General features: G+C 36.4%; 2 protein-coding genes and 2 pseudogenes across 2 annotated transcripts; 2 read left to right on the top strand and 2 right to left on the bottom strand.

Annotated features, from left to right (window-relative positions):
* The first annotated feature begins 778 nt into the window (after window positions 1–778).
* LOC139884309 (COBRA-like protein 4) lies at window positions 779–3057 on the top strand (annotated as a pseudogene).
* Window positions 3058–3642: 585 nt separating this feature from the next.
* LOC139884308 (serine/threonine-protein kinase STY13-like) lies at window positions 3643–5351 on the bottom strand (annotated as a pseudogene).
* A 6273-nt stretch (window positions 5352–11624) lies between these two features.
* Window positions 11625–12932, top strand: LOC139884307 (chalcone isomerase-like protein 1). The gene is made up of 4 exons (XM_071868356.1): window positions 11625–11889; window positions 11978–12221; window positions 12324–12415; window positions 12799–12932. Exons 1-4 carry the CDS (start codon window positions 11625–11627, stop codon window positions 12930–12932), a joined length of 735 nt encoding a protein of 244 aa, XP_071724457.1.
* A 512-nt stretch (window positions 12933–13444) lies between these two features.
* LOC139884306 (alkane hydroxylase MAH1-like) lies at window positions 13445–15707 on the bottom strand. The gene is made up of 4 exons (XM_071868355.1): window positions 15622–15707; window positions 15416–15512; window positions 14483–14827; window positions 13445–14368 (listed from the first exon to the last, which is right to left on the bottom strand). Exons 1-4 carry the CDS (start codon window positions 15705–15707, stop codon window positions 13445–13447), a joined length of 1452 nt encoding a protein of 483 aa, XP_071724456.1.
* Window positions 15708–17739: the final 2032 nt, after the last annotated feature.

Raw genomic sequence — 17739 nt, 5'->3', positions numbered from 1 at the left:
AATAGTCGCTCCTTAGAATATATTTAATTATTTATATCTATTAATTTTACATATCTGAATTGTATTAAGATAATTCCAATTTTCGTAAATAAGATACAATTTCATTTTTTTTTTCCTATTATGATGTGATTTGCAGATGGGGTTCAAGGAGAGGAATGCAATGCTTGCAAAATTGTACGCCAAACTCGCCAGCAGCGATAAGCTCTCCGGCCAACTCTCTCTATCTGTGTAGCCGACTCGATTGCTAAAGTTAGGATCAAAGATGTAATGGCTAAATTAGATCCAATAAGTTTTTTTTTTTTTTTTTCAAGTCAACAACGCAACAATGGCTAAATGTTCTCTTCTCACTGATATATAAACATTCAAGCCTATAATCAAAGTGTAGATTACGTTTTCAATCTGAGTGAAAGGAGAAAAGAGAGAGAGATCATAAGAAGGGATAAAGAATGTGAGATTAAAAAATTTGACATGAAGCAATCGACTTAGTTTTGAATTTTGATATCCTAATTACAAAATAAAAAAAAAAAGGAAATTATATCCTTGGACCTTTGAATTACATTACATTTTCGATTTTTCGTTAAAGTAAAGTATAATGCGTAGTGTTTTTGTAGTACCTATACTATCCTTTATGTGTTCCCTTTTTCATATATTTTTTTTTCTTTTGACGTTCCCGGCTCAACCTCTCGAACTGTCCTGATTGGCCTCTTTTTTCTTTTTCATTTCTATTTATTTATCTCCTGAATTAGACAATAAATAAAAGAGGCCACATCCATTGTACATGACTTCGGCTTTTCAGATAAGCATTGGACGTTCCTAATGCTACTGTTAAAATTCCTAGGAATTTTTTTATCTTCAGGGTCCAGGTCCTGGATATTTCTGCAGCTCAGCAAAAATTGGATCCCCGTCTGCCTTCTATTCATCTGATGGAAGAAGGAAAACCTACGCGATGAGTGAGGTTTAATTCTCCCGTGATTTACTAACTGGTTTTGTTTTCGACAAATTTCGCAATTCTGATTTTTATAGCGACCTGGACTGTGGAATGTACTTATTCTCAAATCCTAGCATAAAAAAGAATCCAACCTGTTGTGTCTCTGTATCATCTTTTTACGATCCTGATTCCTGAGGATCGCTCCTTGTCCATCTTGTGCTTGTGGTAGCCGGAACAAAGAAATTTGTGGGTAGAAAATCATATATATTACCCCTGAAATTTTCTGCTCATGCAGATCAGCCCCTTAAACAATATTTTGTAAAATTTATTTGTTGGGTGTATTCCGACCTAATTTGATAGATTAGTGCAGGTGTGCTAACAGGGGCAAGTTAACACAGTATAAAAACAGTAAATAACACAAGATATGTTCACGCAGTTCGGATCACCTATTCTGCGGGGCCTAGCCTAGGGGTAAACGGTATTCCACTATTCTTGCAACAATAGGACAGTACACGGGTTACAACTCGCTCGTCTATAACCTACTTCCTATTTCACTAAGTGTACTCTTCGTTCTACCTAACACAGCCTAGTCTACACAGTCTAGGACTTACACAGTTTGCCTCACCAAGCGGGTAAGGACTTCTCGCAACCCTCTTTCAGATGTACGAGTGCCGGTTGCCTCACCAAGACGGGTAAGGACTTCACGCAACCCTCTTTCAGATATACGCGCGCCACACCAAGCGGGTATGGACTTTCTCGCAGCCTCCTCACAGGTACGAGCGCCACAGGTTCTTTGCACAGTAAAGAATAACTCTGAATAGTTGGATCAGTGCTCACAGTAATCACACACACCGTGTAAACAGTTCACAGACACACAGGTCAAACAGATTGTGAACTGTGTAGAAAAATGTCTCTCTCTCTAGAAGTTATATGAACGAATTTGTAGCTCAAGAGATGTATTCAAGATGCTGGTCTTTTATAGTAGAAACCTTGAATCCTTGGAGTATAAGTCTTCTTCTCAAATTAGGAACCAATTCCCTTTTAGTGTAGGAATTGTATCCTACAGAAATTCTCTTCCTCTTTGCTGTAGGTTTTAATTAAGACTCCTCCACCAAATTGGAAATCAAATCCTTCTTCAATTAGGAAATCAATTTCCTGTATTAAATCTGAAAATCAAATCCCTTCAGAATAGAAATTGTTTCCTATAAGAATCCTTCTTTTAATTTAATTTCTTTTTAATTTAAGAATTAAATAAGTCTCCTTTATGGATTAGGAAATGCATATTTAAATCATATTACAATAAGGATTCTTCAAATTACTAGTTTCCACACGTGACTTGTGCTGTAAGAAAGAATTAAATCCTCTGCATAATGGTTTTGACGAAATAGCCAACTTACACAAACTGTTGCAGACCTGTGTAAATAGGATCGGGTAACACGGTTTCGCTTCACAGGCAGTTTGTTCCAACATTATTGAATAATGCAGGAATTCTGATTCTAAACTTTCAAGTGTGGTAAAATCGAATAGAGCATCCGAATTAGAATGTACAGAACATGTGTCCGATTCGAGTTCACTGGCATGTGAAAACCAATTTCAAGTAGTACTGGCGCATCAAGGTTTCGATTACTAATTTCGTGAACCATATAAATTACTCGCAGTGGACACTTTTTGTTCGACACCCAAATCTTAACAATGTCACCAAAGTCTTTAGCTTTGGTTGCAAGCCAATTTCTCTTTTCAAATCCTTCAGTAAGTTCTGATTCCCTAATTACTAACTATAATGTGATGTTTTGTTTTTCCTATGAATTAGCATTTTAATTTCCGATTTCGAGTGCAGATGACACTGGAATATTCCACGGCATAGAATACTACAATGATAAGCTGATGGAAGCTGGGTCGGACGGAAATGTTGTCCAATCGGAGATAATGCTTGGAAAGGGACGAGGAAATGTTCAGACTGGAGAATGGTTGGGCGTTTCCTTTGAAAGTTTACTTCAATGGTGATGAATGTATGATGCCCCCCTCCCGATTGGTATCCTGCCTTACCCAGTTCAGCCGACGCCGGAGACAAGCTGCATATGTTTTACGTTATCGTGTTAGCAATTTTTGCACTTCACTGCCGATTCTAGCTATCTAGTAGCCAATATTCTCAGCAGTTTCATTGGCAACTTACACTTTTCTACATCATAATACAGATTACAAGATAGATTAAGGTGTACACATTTATAAGACCAAACTTTTCTTTTGGTCCCTCACATTTCAAAAAATGGTCTCAATAGTCCTTAAGGTTTTGAAACACTGCTTCAATTAATGCTATTTAGTCCACAACAGTTAATTTTTGACAGGTCCAAACTAAATTTTTAATCCCTCACATTTCAAAACATTATCTCGAAAGCCCCTGAATTCTATTATCATTTGCAGGCTCCCTCCAAAGTTAGTATCTAAATAGCCAAATATGAGTTCAACATATTTACATTAACCATCACAATAAATGCAAGTATATGCATCAAGGACAAGCTTACAAGCTATCCAAATGCAACATTCTTCGTTGCATCTGTTAGAGAAACGTTTATGGAGACATTACAGACCTAGCTAATGAAAAATGGAAATGACTAACTTTACAATTTGTTAAAACTGAACTAGATTGAGATTTTCAGTAAACGTACTTGGAGATACCTCCTGTCCTCAAAAGGATCAGTAGCAGTGGTTAAAGCTTAAAGCAGAAGAAAGAATGTTTTTTGCTTTCCTTGGATCTGCATTCTTTCAGTTTCCTCTCTGGCGGTTATGGTTGAAGAATTTGTACCAGGAGTAACTCGTGGTAACACAACATTTTCAGAAAAAAAATTCCTAGGATGAATAATTGGTTGAGGCGGTGAAATAGTTGATAAATAGTGTAGCAGCATCTGTATAATTTGGCTGAAGTCAGGTCTAGCATTTAGATCTTCTTGCTAACATGCCGACACGATCATTGCCAAATCCGGTGGGAGGTTTTCTGCACTAGGTCTCACATTCTGAAAAAGAAAACAAAATATAGTTTCATTGCCACATAATAATATATTAACTCCCTTTCCAAAATAGTCGTCATAGTAACAATTAATAAATGAAGGATTGATTACCTTAAACGCAGCTGCATATGCTGCTTGCAAATTAGACATGCCTTCAAACGGAAGCTTATTATGAATGAGCTCCCATAACACAATGGCAAAACTATATGCATCCACTTTATGATTGTAATGCTTTTTATCGCCACGTCTTAACGTTACAGTACTGTAAAGCTGTATGTCAAAACAGATCAATAAGATGATACCACAAAACACAGGTGAAGTAATTAATAATTACTAATGCTTTTATAAAAAGATTGCCTCAGGAGCCATCCAACGGTAAGTTCCTGTTTCGGCAGTCATCATCTCAGTTACCTCTTCTCTAGCCAACCCAAAATCCGCCAGTTTCACTGTTTTGTGGTCTTCCATCACAAGTAAGTTCTCTGCAATTAGAGAGAAAAAAAAAGAAAAAAAAGAATGAGCAAAATGAACTTAGAAATAAGCCCAAATCTCAGAAAATAAGCAAGGATAAAATTATACCAGGTTTCAGGTCTCGATGAATGATCCCATGGGAATGTAAGCATTCCATTGTGCGAGCAATATCGAGAGCGAATCCAGCAGCGACAAGTGTCTAAGCACCTCGGCCGCATGTTCAACAAATACTTGCGCAGCGTTCCACCCAAAATGAGTTCTGCCACTATTACCATTACTGGTTCCTTGCAAGCGCCTATAAACTGATAACACAAAATTTATCAATTCTACATGTACTTGTGGGTTCAAGGAGGAGACAAAAATTCATAGATCAGAAAAATAAACTTACTTTAACCAAATTTTTGTGTTGAACTCTTGACATCATGGAAACTTCCCTCGCGAACCGTTCTTCTCTTTTGGAAACTTCTTCAGGGGTTTCACCTCTATTCACAATTTTGATAGCAACATTTTGGTTTTTGTATCTGAAAAGAACACCACACCAAATGATATAAGCAACAACAATAACAACAACAAGCAGCCTCAGTTCCACCGTGTGAAGTCCGCTATACGAATCCTCGACTTTTAAGAGCAAGGACAATAAGCACCCGAACAAAACAGAAAATCTACAACATTAGCATTTAGCAATCAAGTGGGGCAATTAGGATTCCAAAATCACAACTGCTAAATTCCATTAAGGATACAATTAAATCCAGCAAAAAATTCATAACTTTTATAGAATTAAAATCACAAGGAATGCAAAAAGTTGACTTGATTGACTTACTTTCCTTCATAGATTTTGGCATGAGCTACTTCTCCAATCTTTGGCCCAACAAAGAGTTGTTTTTGGATCAATCAGCCATTTTGAATCCAAATAACTCTGAATCTGAGTAAAACACATCACAAGACCCCATTTTTACAACCTACCAAGCTCAAAGCTCACTCAAATCTATGGAAACTAAGACAAACCCTTCATGCAACTAAACAGAAACCGAATAAAACAGTTTCCAAAAATGGAAACTTTGTATATAACTCAAAGAACCAGACCGATCCCCAAAAGACACGGCTTCAGAACAAATAAAAACAAGTTGCCTTACACTAAAGAGGAAAAAAAATAAAAACCCCACATGTGTTTTCGAGGTTTTAAAAGACAACAACCTACCACACACAACACAAAACAAAAAAGAAATTAACAAGTAGCAAGCAGAGTGGATGATCAGATTGGATAAAGTTACGTTTTTAATTATGTGGGTGCTGAAAAATTTTAACTGATTGCATCTTTAAATTAGTTATGGTAATTGGGAGATGACTCAGATCAGACTCTGTTTACTTTTCTTCATCTTCTGAAATGAGTGGAGTTTTTTAAGGACCTCTGGATCAAAAAGTGAATAATATAGGGACCACACTGATTATATTATCATTATCTCTCGTCATTATTATTTTGTTAAGTAAACCTTACGTTGGACACTACTACTCCTTCCTTTTTCTTCTTTCTTCCGCCACACAGACTATAATACAGTACATCAGTCAAACCTCTCAACTGCTCTCTCACCTTCTCCCAGCCTCTCACTCTCGTTCTTGAATCTTTATTCCCATATTAAGATTTAAATCTCAAATCCTACAATTTCAAGTCTCAATTTTGTGGGCAGTTCAATTAACCCACTCCATAGATCTATGAATTGAAGAAGAGATACCTAAGCTCAAGTTTGAATCTTGTGGGAACTGGGAAGTCAATTAACCCACTCCCTGCCCCATCACCATAGCTGATAGACCTACGAATTGAAGATATCAAGACGAGAGATCGATGCACTATAGTCAATTCTTTACCGAAGACTCGAAGAGATTAACGATTTTCACTACTCAAATTGTAACAACGTCGAAAAGTAGTGAAAAGCATAAGAAATTCTTTTCCCCCGAAATTCGGTCTGTCGGTCAACCGACCGATCGGAAAAAAACGACCGAAAACCGACCGCAAAAAAATCGGTCGATTTTGGTTTTGATTTTCCAAAACCGACTATAATCGGTTCGGTTCGGTCTAAAACCGACCGATTCCCACCCCAACTTAAAGACAAAAATCAAATTATTGCACATGGCATGGGCATGACAAAGACTAATTGGTTAATGAGTTTAGATCAGGTTAGTGAAATTCCCATTTTTAATTTGCCACTGAAATTATTTTGTAGTGATGGAATATAATAATATATTTTATAATCATTAAATGTCTTGAGCTGAAATTCCAATAAATTTATGACCGAATTTTTTTTTTTACACTTTTAAAATGTATTTGTTCGGATCATGTTTCGAACATTCTTAAAAATCGTGTTTTTTTTTTTCCGACCATTGAGCGAACCTACCTTAGATCTTCGCTAATGAAATGAGGGCTAAGATGGGAAATATATAAATATTATTGATGCAAAACATAGAATAACATTATGTTTTAGATTGGAAAAATGTTGTCTTTTAATTGTTAAAGGTAATATTAATCTTTGACAAAAATGCAAAGTTCACAACACCGACATACAGAGAGCAGCTAGGTATCAATCTTGGGCCTGCGAAAAATCGTTGAGACATGGCATCGAATCTTCTACTATTATCCAAAAATGTTGGCAAATTTGTCAAGAAAACATCAATCATAATCACATAGGTCCCCCAATTTGGTCATAACAATAATTAAGTCCACAACAAACATTATGGTTTCATTCGTTATACGTTTGAAGCATGCATTATCTTGCTCTAAATACGGTCTAAATTCATGTTTCTTATTATTTTTTTATTAAATAAAACATACATTTTCAAGCATACAACGAACATACCTAAAAAACGTCTCACATTCCGACTTCGAATTATAATTTCTGATGAAAAGTAACGAGTAATAACTAATAAGAGTTAAAGACTCTAGCCAACAAGAGCGTGATTCAATGGTTAAAGCGTTTTCTTTTTCGAGAGATTATGGGCTCGACTCTCGGGAGAGCGGATTTTGAATGGATCGAATATTATATTAAAAAAAAAAGTTCATCTAGCACATGTTTTAATACTAAATAAATATCAATACTGTTTTTATATATTCAATAGATAGGTTTATTTTATCATTAGCTAATTATATTTTCTAACAACTCTATTCTGTAGTAAGTAACCTAATGAGTTTTATGAGCTCCACAGGCATTAAGACTGTCTGTTTTTATTAATATATATAGTTTAAATTCCTAAAACTTGTAAAATTAACTATACTTATCGTATAATTACAATTGATTTCACCAACAATTCAGAAACTGGTACAATTTATTAGCTACATCCGACGTCATTACAATGAATTCACCAGCAATTATTCTCTCTCTCTCTCTCTAAAAGAAAAAAGAAAATTATCATAATAAGCGTTTAAAATAGATTGTCGGAAGAATTAATAATAATTGATGATGAGGAAATAGTTGGACGATGACTAATAGTCTTCTTGTGTTATTAGTATTGATCAGATTAACGAAACCGGACGTGTTGAAGCGAACTGGTTTTATGATTTTCGAAAATTTGTGCTGGAGTGTGGAGTATTATTTCCGTCGTATGCTGCGGGATGTCCGCTTTCTCCTTTCATCGCTGCCCTGGGTGCTGCTCAAGATTTCCGTCCCGATTTATCGTAAAGTTTCCATTCAAAGTATGTTGCCATGCCGTGGCTAAGCTCTCCGATGAATGTTTGACCAAGTTGCTTTTTGAAAGACCATCTAACGTTAAGGGCTTCTGTGAGAAATATGGTAATTGGTATCATTAAATCCTAATATAATATGTATTCTTGTTACTCCTAATATAATATATACAAATGGAAATTCTCATTGCTGTTGAAGAATCAAAAACGCAAACTTAATGAATAAATATAAGGGCCATCTTTGATCTTGATCAGTCAGAGATATATACCTTTTTCTTGAAGTATACTAGGATAAACATTTTATTTGAGAAATCCTGCAAAATGAGCATGTTTGAGTTACGGTTAGAATGTATAAAAGGGTATTTATGTCAATGTAGACATTAGTGAGCATGAAGGATTTGACTAAACCTTCAATTCTGAGGAAAACCCAAGATCACATATTGCAATCCGGGGTCAGCTCCTCCATTGTTTGGATCAAGTCTGCTTTTGACCTCTGAAAACACGAGATATGGTGAAAATGTAAGCTGAAAGGATAAAGATCAAATTTTTAACAAACCTTGGCTTGAGAACTCTGTGTTCTTCTTTAAGATTACTCGGAAAGTCGGTTCCCATCAATGAAAGGCAAAAGACAGCAACATCCACAGATGATGCGTCAGAGTGGTGTCTGCAAGAAAAAACACAAAAAACTAAATTAACAGTGACAATGTGGTATTTAATAATTTGAGTAGTAATAGGATTAATTAAAGATTGAAAGCAATTAGCACGGAAGAACATACTTTTGACACATCACGAGAGATTTGCAAGGCGTGCATCACCTGGAACAAAATAAAACTCATAGATCATTATCATGCAAAAGAATGTGAAAAAACAGACATATTTACATTTAACGCGGTTTTTATATGCAATGCTAGAAATGGGAAATGGATTTCAGCAGAATTTCTCAATTCTCACCACAGCCAGAATCCTACAACTAAAAGAAGGGTTTCGATTCTTTAGCCAATTCATAATAACAATAACGTGAGCAGCCACAAGTCATGTGTAATTTCTTTAGCTAATTTCACGGCGAATGATATCAAGAGCGAATGTCACATTGGCTATTTAGCTATTCTTTAGCCAGTTTTCGAATTGAAATCGGCTCGTTGAGCAGCCGCCTGCAAAGCCTTACGAATTCCACCGAGCCACAAGTCAGGTCATACTCAATCGGCTTGTTCGATTACGTTGTAGATGAAGAGTTCGAGATTTTCGTCAACCAAACACATAGAAGATCCGGCTCAGACAAAGAAAGTGATCAACAGATTTAATTTCACTGCGGATAACCTAGCGGCAGACGTTGGCGGCGGCGGAAGGAGCTGGCGTGGCGTCTTCATGATTACATTGGCGGGCTCTCATTATCTTCTCGTGCATCGTCTTTCAGAAGCTCTGGCAGGTTCTTCAACGGGAACAGTCGCCGTACAGAAACAATCGGTTCCCGAGGACTACGATTTGGAGGGAAACCGTGCGGGGGGAAGAAATGAGCGAAATGTTTCGATGGGACACAGAGAAAAGTGGCGGCGGGATTTTTGAATTCCTGAGATCCATCGAAACATTTTGCTGATTTCTTCCCCCGCATGTGTCACTCCAAATCGTAGTCCCAGGGAACGATTATTTCTGTACCTACAAGTATAGAGCTTCTCATTCAACATGCTGAAGTGCCCTCTTGATAACCTTGCTTTCATCTGCAAATTAAAGCAAAACCCCATTTCAAAACTTAACCTTAAATCAATTTTTTTCTATGCAAAATTTAAGCTTTCACTAGCATATTATGCAAATTGGAGGATGAGAAAAAGAGTAACCTTATCGAGAAAACTTGATTTTAACCCGCTTGAGATGTCGATCGTTCTTACTTTTTAATTAAAAATCTGTACTTTATCAGAGTATTGTTTCGACGATGAAGGATAGAAGGAAGATTTGGGCTTCTCAAAGCCCAATATAAGCATATAGCCCATATGAATTCGTAAACACTGAACGGACCGGGCATCACATAATTTCTTAATGGGCTCTAAGCCCATTTAAAAATCGTTTTCGAAAATATCGTGAATCGATTTTTAACTAAATTTGAATTGATTTTAACTGAACTTGTTCAATTTTTTTTTTTAAATAAACTAAACGATATGAAATGTTAAATTAAACGTTCGATTGTCTCTTCAATGTCGTTTCTTTTTGTAGGATAAATTATTGAACAATTCAATTAAATTGTTATTTTATTTTCTTTATTATATATTCTTTTAGTTGGATGATTATGTCATCTCTTATTTTGTATGTTTTTTATGTACCTTCCGATATGATAGTGATACGCGATATGATATAATGGTCAACGATACACGATAATAACTGTGGATGTGATAGACTTCAAGAAAAATGTCTAAGGAAGTATGTTCAATTAGTTATACTTGCTCGTCTAATCTACTGAAACTAAAATCAGCTCTTAATGGTTGATGTGAATGTGATGAATATTCAATGAGGCACCTAAATAAAAGTAAAGTTGGTGATCACTGTTTCACCCAATTATTTAGAAATAAATCATTCTCTATGAATTATTATTATTATATATTTTATATAGATGTTGATACGAGATAATTGCATTTTTAGTATCTAATATTCTCTCCGATCCATTTCAAGTGTCTCGTAATAAAAGTTGTGAATCTTAAGAAAATAATTAATGATTAGAAAAATTACTTGTATGTCCATCATTTATTATTTATAAATCATAAATATTTATATAAAATAGAATATTGATTGAAATAAATGCAAGAATAATAATGAAAAAAATGACTCAAAAATGCATGGATTTCATAAAGAGGCACTTGAAGTGGATCGGAGGAAGTAGAAAAGAAAAGAACGCATCTTTTATTATGATTTATGCAATAACTTATTTCTCAAGGTATCTTTTATTACTCTCTTCGGTCTACTTCAAATGTCGTGTGATGAAAATTGTGAATTTTAAGAGAATCATTAATAATAGATAAATTGTCTGACTATCCATTATTTATTACTCAAAAGTAAAAAATCAAAAATATTTATTCAAATAGAGTAATTAATGAAATTAATACAATGATAAGTTTAACCTCAAAAAAAAAAATACAATGATAAGTTTGAAAAAAAATAGCTCAAATATGCATGGATTTCATAAAACAATACTTAAAGTTGATCAAAACAACTTTCATTACGCGATACTTGAAGTGGATCGGAAAGAGTATGATTTATGACCTCCCGCTTAAATGGGGTAAGTTACCATCGAAGACCCCATCAAACAATACAAATCAAGGCAAGTTTTTTATATGTGTGAACTGTGAATTGACAATATCAATCCATCTAGACTGAACTCACAAACAAAAATATTTAATGCCTTTATCAGATTTTTGGATTATCAAATGTAGAAGTTATCAGTTATATGATACTGACATAGAGGTAGACGTTAATGTACTCTCTCTACTATAAATTCATCTGAAAAAATGCATCCCAAACACACAACACAAACTTGAAGTAGCTATTTATTGTTGCTTGCATTGCAAGAATGGCAACCGTTTCTGAGGGTGTCGCGGCTGCTAACTGCGGTGAGATGGTGATGAAGGTAGCTGAAGATCAGAGTGAGAAGAAAATGAACGAAAAGGCGGTGAACGGAAATGAAGGAAACAATGAATTTGCAGAGATAGCGGTTGAGGTCGAGCCGAAGACCGGAATTTCATTTCCGGTCAAGTTGTCTGATGGGAAACAGTTGAATTGTTCTGGCTTGAGGAAGAAGTCTATGATTGGAATAAGCATCAAGATCTATGGCTTTGGTAATAATTACAGTCATATTTTTTTGAACTATAACTTTAAATAGATTATTACATTAGTCCCTATATTTTTATTTTTTTTCATACCTAGGGATCTATGCGGATAATGAGAAGGTGAAAGATGTTATGAATTGTAAGATTGGAAAAGCCCCAGCAAAACCAACAAAGGAAATGTATCAAGCTTTTATTGACAGTGATGTAGGGATGGTGGTGAGGTTGGAAATTATTTATTCCGGCCTCACGATGAGCATGGTCAGAAAAAGCTTCGAAGAAGGTATCGGAGCAGCCATCAAGAAACTAACCGGAGGCAAGAAGAACAATAACCTAGCAAACAAGTAATCCTAATTAACTTGATTTTCCTATCACAAATTCTACTTAATTGGCTTACTAATTTTATTTTTAACTTAAATTGTATGATTTGATAAAAACTATAATAGGGTCCTGGGTCAAGCAAAGGATAACATCAAGCTAACACCTGGTTCTATAATTGAGATATCCAGGCTTCCAGGTTTTACTCTTGAAACCAAAGGTAACAACCATCGGTCCAGGATATTAAAATATACTAAATTAACAATTATTGAACCATTTTAATTTGATTTCATTAGGCTTTAGACAATTTTTAACATACTTTTATACTTCTTAATTAAGACCATCTGTTCGATCCTTAAAATTAGATCCATTAGTCCAACTATATCATCAAAACTACTAATTTCTAAAAGTTCATTCTTTGCGTTTTTTTAATAAAGGTTAAGTTTTATTCATGAAAACTATTGTGGCCGAATTTGTTAACGTCGCCTATCCTGATCCTCTGGATTCTGAGCCAATTTTTGAATTGACAAGATTGATCAATTCGGTTGAATTCTAGGATAGAATGACTGAACACTAAAAGTTTTGTAATGTTTTGTGATGCAGTTATGGGAGAAGTGGTGAGCAAAGTTGAGAGTGAATTGCTTTGCAGGGCGTTTACGTACATGTATCTTGGAGAAGATCCATTCGACAAGGACGCTCGAGAAAAATTCGGGATGTCTCTGCTTTCTCTCTTCTAATAACGATGTCAAAATAATGCATAAGGCCGGAAAATCGGAATTTCTAGTATTGAATCAGGATTTACTTACTAAATAAGACAGATAAAGATGCAAATGTAGCAGCTTTATTTCTTTTATTAATGCATTTATAAGAAACTAGAAATTAATATATGATGATGATATGGGTGGTTTTCTTCAATAAACCAGAGTGTATCATTTAGAATAAATCAAGATACAGAATTTCATTATTGATATTCATTAATAGTAACATATATTACAAGATTAAATACATGTACATTCTCTTCAATCATCAAAGTTCCTCTAGTGTTTTGAGGGCTAGAGATTCTATTTGGAGGATGTAGATAACAGCTGACACATTTAGCACAACAACTCTTAATAATAAAACATAGTACTCCAATACTTAAAAACGTAGAAATAAATTACACGATAAACACTCTTCGATTTCCAGGTAGTTTAGCCTGATTAGGCTACCTCTCATATGGGTGAGAAATGCCGCACAATGATAAATTAGGCTATGGATCCCTTACTCTTTTGGTGAACCTAACCTTTAACCCATTAGCCATTGCAAGAACAACAGAATTGCTTGGAGAAATGATGTTCCCTTCAACAATCTTAATGTGATAATACCAAATCACAGAAATTGCAGCCATCTTTATCTGAATTAAAGACATGTCCTTACCTATACAAGTCCTCGGACCAGAATTGAACGCCAAAAATTTGTAAGAAGGTTCATGGTTAAGTCTTCCTTTCTCCGAAATACACCTCTCTGGCTTGAACTCCAAGCAATCTTCGCCCCAAATATTCGGCATCCTCCCCATGGCATAAAAAGGGATTAAAATCCTAGAGTTTCGTTTTATTTTATGACCACTAGGAAGAATGTCAGATTCAATTGCAGTTTTTTCATTGATGGGTAGCGGTGGATACAACCTGAGGGTCTCAAAAAGGGCTGCCTGGTGATAAACAAATTTGTTCATCAAATCTTCTGTGCTCAACAATTTAACTTGCTTACTTATATCTTCATCTGCTGGTAACTCAGACTTGATCTCTTCTAATATCTTGGCTTCGATAAATGGATGTTTCACGACAAGATAAAAGAACCATGTCATCCCTGCTTTGTTAGAGTCTCTCCCGGCCACCAATAAATTAAAAGCGACTTCTCTAACAAACTTGTTAGTTTTCATAAAAGCTTCCAATTTTTCATCTCCAGCTTCTTCAACCATGAAAGCGGTTAATAAATCGAATTTGACTTCCTTGCTCGTCATAGTCCTTAATTGTTCTTGCTTTCTGGAAATACAATCATACAAGAAGTCATCAAATCTATCCCAAGCGGCTTTTAGCCTTTTTTCTTCCCCAATTTGCAGCCATTTTAGAAGTTTCCACACTGACATAGGCACTACATGTCGGTAAAGCACGGCCTCTTCCATTTCGTCAAATGCCTTTTCGTATAGAACTTCTAGAAGTTCGATAGAGAGACATTTCGGATCAAACCCTAAAACGAGTAAGCAAACATTGTCAAAAGTAAATCTTCAAAATACATCTTGCAAGTCTACCTCTGTTTCATGTTCTGCAAAATGCTCAAGAGCAGGAATCAAGCTTGTCGTAATTTTTTCGTTGACAATTTGGCATAAATACAGCTCGAACTTGCTGTTCTTTACCATTGCATGCATCATTCTTCTTTGGATTCGCCAACAATCTGAATCTGCACTGAGTATTCCATCTCCTAATGGCTCGAAGATTTCTTTGAATTCGGGATCTTTTTCGTAGTTGCCGAAATTCCTAGAGAGGATGTGATTGACATTTGCAGGATCACAAGTGTTGCTGCAAACTGTCTGGGCTACTAACCTGTGCTCGCAGGAGGGTGTGACCACAGGTCTGCGGCAGTTTTCAGTGGTTGGCTATTTTCGTCAAAACCTTTATACAGAAGATTTGTTTCATTCTTACAGCACAAGGCACGTATGGAAACTAGTATAACTGAAGAATCCTTCTATGATTTGATTTGATCATGATTTCGTTTTGATCCGATTTGATCACGATTCCGTTTGGATATAATCATGGATCCGATTTGATTTCCTATTATTATTGTGATCTGATTTGATATGATTGAAGATCAGATTTGATTTGATTAAAGATGGTTTCCTATTGTGAAAAGGAAATCTTGAGCAAAAGGGAAGTGTTTCCTATTCGGTGAAGGATTGTGTTTCCTATTCGGTGAAGGATTGAATTAATGGAAGGATTCTATTCATATTATGAGTTGTGAGTATAAAAGGATGAAGACTCTAAAACTCAAGTACACATCTCTTGAGCTACAAATTCGTTCATATAACTTCTAGAGAAAGAGAGACGTTTTTCTACACCATTCAGTTCACAATCTGTTTGACATGTGTGTCTGTGAACTGTGTACACGGTGTGCATGATTACTGTGAGCACTGATCCAACTATCCAGAGTTATTCTTTACTGTGCAAAGAACCTGTGGCACTCGTACCTGTGAGGAGGCTGCGAGAAAGTCCATACCCGCTTGGTGTGGCGCGCGTATATCTGAAAGAGGGTTGCGTGAAGCCCTTACACGTTTGGTAAGGCAACTGTGTAAGTCCTAGACTGTGTTAGTTTAGGCTGTGTGAGGTAAGAGCGAAGAATACACTTAGTAAAATAGGGAGTCGGTTATAGATGAGCGAGTTGTAACCCGAGTACTTGCCTATTGTTACAAAAATAGTGGAATACCGTTTTACCTCTGGGCTAGGCCCCGCAGATGTAGGGAAACCGAACTGCGTAAACATATCGTGTGTTGCTTTATTTTCTGCACTGTTTTTATCATACTGTGCTAACGGGCTCCTGTGAGCACACCTGCGATAATCTGTCGAAACAGGTCGGAATACGCCTTCAAGTGGTATCAGAGCGGGCTCAAGAATTCTCTTGAGGAAAGATCTCGCGTACTCCGACCATGGAAGACAGAATTGAAGAAGGCGGTTCAACCATTCGTCCTCCGTTACTTACCGATTCCAATTATGACTATTGGAAACTTAAGATGAAGTGGTTTCTAAAAAGTCAAGATGAGGCAATCTGGCGTGCTACACAGATAATGTGGACACCACCGACTGTGACTACAGATGGTGTTGACACAGTCAAGTGTGAAGACCAATGGACAACAGCTGAATTAACTACCTGTGCCGCAAATAGCAAAGCTGTAAGCATCATTCAATGTGCCGTACGTCCCAGTGTTTTCAAGATCATCCAAAATTTCGAGACTGCCAAGGAATCGTGGGATGCCCTTCAACTCACATATGAAGGATCAAAATCAGTCAGGCAATCAAAGCTACATCTCATCTCTACCAGGTTTGACTCTCTAACCATGAATGATGATGAATCTGTTGCTGATTTTGAAAAAGAGCTTCGTTGCATTTCTAATGAATCCACTGCTCTTGGCGAGGTAATTCCGGAGTCCAAACTGGTGAGGAAGGTGTTGATCTCACTACCGGAGAAATTTAGCTCGAAGATGGATGCAATAAGTGAATCTACTGATTTCGAGAACTTGCGGTTTGATGATCTAATGGGAAAGCTCAGAACCCATGAGATGGCGTTGGCTATGAGGAACAGAGACAAGTCTAAATCTAAATCTAAATCTGTTGCCTTTAAATCTGGAGTGGGAGATATATCTGTGATCACAGGTGAGCAACACTCATTCCAAGAGCAGCTGGTACTATTGATGAAGAATATGGAAAAGTTGTTCGAGATGTTCAACAAGGCAGAATTCGTGGATCATTCTTCATCTAATTCCCAGAAGAGTAACCGAAACTTCCAAGCAAAGAATAAGTCAAAAAGTGATCAAAGGTTTAAAAAGGAAGAATCCAGTAAAGGAAGGACCAGGTTTGAGGAAGAAAAGGTACAGTGCCATGAATGTCAAGGTTTTGGCCACATTGCTGCTGAGTGTGCTAACACTCTTAAAAGACAAAAGAAATCTCTCAGAGTGACATGGAGTGATGAAGAGTCATCCGAAGACAAGTCTGAATCCAGTGGAAGTGAGAGTGACTTTCCTGCCTGTAAAGTTTTTACAGCTCATACTACTGTGAGCACAGCCCGTGAATCTGTGAACATAAAAAATGTTAGCACAGATAAGACAGAGGAGAGCTCAAGTTCAGACGAGGACTCAGACAGTGATGGGGATGAAGATATACATACTGCATTCAAGAAGCTTCTTGATAAGATGAGTGAGTCCCTTCGAATCAATCATCTTCTGGCTGATGAAGTTGATCAACTGAAGGAAGAACGAAAAGACTTCGACAAAATAGTTGAAAAGTACGAAGCTGAGATCAACAGTTTGAAATCAAACTTAGCCGAGTCGGAAAAGAAGGTTGAAGAAGCAAATCAGGTCATCAAGAGATTCAACCAGGGAAAAGGAAAACTCGATGAGATTCTGATTAAAACGTCTACAAAGAATAATGTTTTTGGGATTGGTCACAAATCATCAAAAACTGAAAAAAGAAGCAGCAGTTCAGGGCGTGACAACAGTGTGACTAAACACAGAATTATATGTCACTATTGCAACAAACCTGGACATATCAGGCCTAGATGTTATGCACGACAAGCTGATATTCGAACTCTCATTGCTTCAATGCCAAGAAAACAGCCAAAGAAGAAGGTAGATATCGTCAATCACTCTCAACGTCATATTTGGGTGAAGAAGAAAGATTTGAAAAGCCTTAAGTGCAAAGTCTCACCAAAAAGGACAGCCAATCGGGATGATGTAACTGTAATCGGTCAACTTCTGTCTAATGATAACACACCTAGTATGGGAGCATTAGGGTCGGAAGG

Source organism: Rutidosis leptorrhynchoides, unplaced genomic scaffold, assembly GCF_046630445.1.
Source record: "Rutidosis leptorrhynchoides isolate AG116_Rl617_1_P2 unplaced genomic scaffold, CSIRO_AGI_Rlap_v1 contig532, whole genome shotgun sequence".
In the NCBI taxonomy this organism is placed as follows: Eukaryota; Viridiplantae; Streptophyta; class Magnoliopsida; order Asterales; family Asteraceae; genus Rutidosis; species Rutidosis leptorrhynchoides.
This window is presented reverse-complemented; position numbering and strand designations above follow the sequence as displayed.

Coding starts and splice junctions, on each gene's coding strand:
- LOC139884307 (XM_071868356.1), top strand. CDS start 11,625: ATGGCAACCGTTTCTGAGGGTGTCGCGGCTGCTAACTGCGGTGAGATG. Junction 12,222..12,323: donor AACAATAACCTAGCAAACAA/GTAATCCTAATT, acceptor AAACTATAATAG/GGTCCTGGGTCAAGCAAAGG. Junction 12,416..12,798: donor TTTTACTCTTGAAACCAAAG/GTAACAACCATC, acceptor TTTGTGATGCAG/TTATGGGAGAAGTGGTGAGC.
- LOC139884306 (XM_071868355.1), bottom strand. CDS start 15,707: ATGTTTACGCAGTTCGGTTTCCCTACATCTGCGGGGCCTAGCCCAGAG. Junction 14,828..15,415: donor TTCTCGCAGCCTCCTCACAG/GTACGAGTGCCA, acceptor TGACGAAAATAG/CCAACCACTGAAAACTGCCG. Junction 14,369..14,482: donor TTGCAGAACATGAAACAGAG/GTAGACTTGCAA, acceptor CTATACGAAAAG/GCATTTGACGAAATGGAAGA.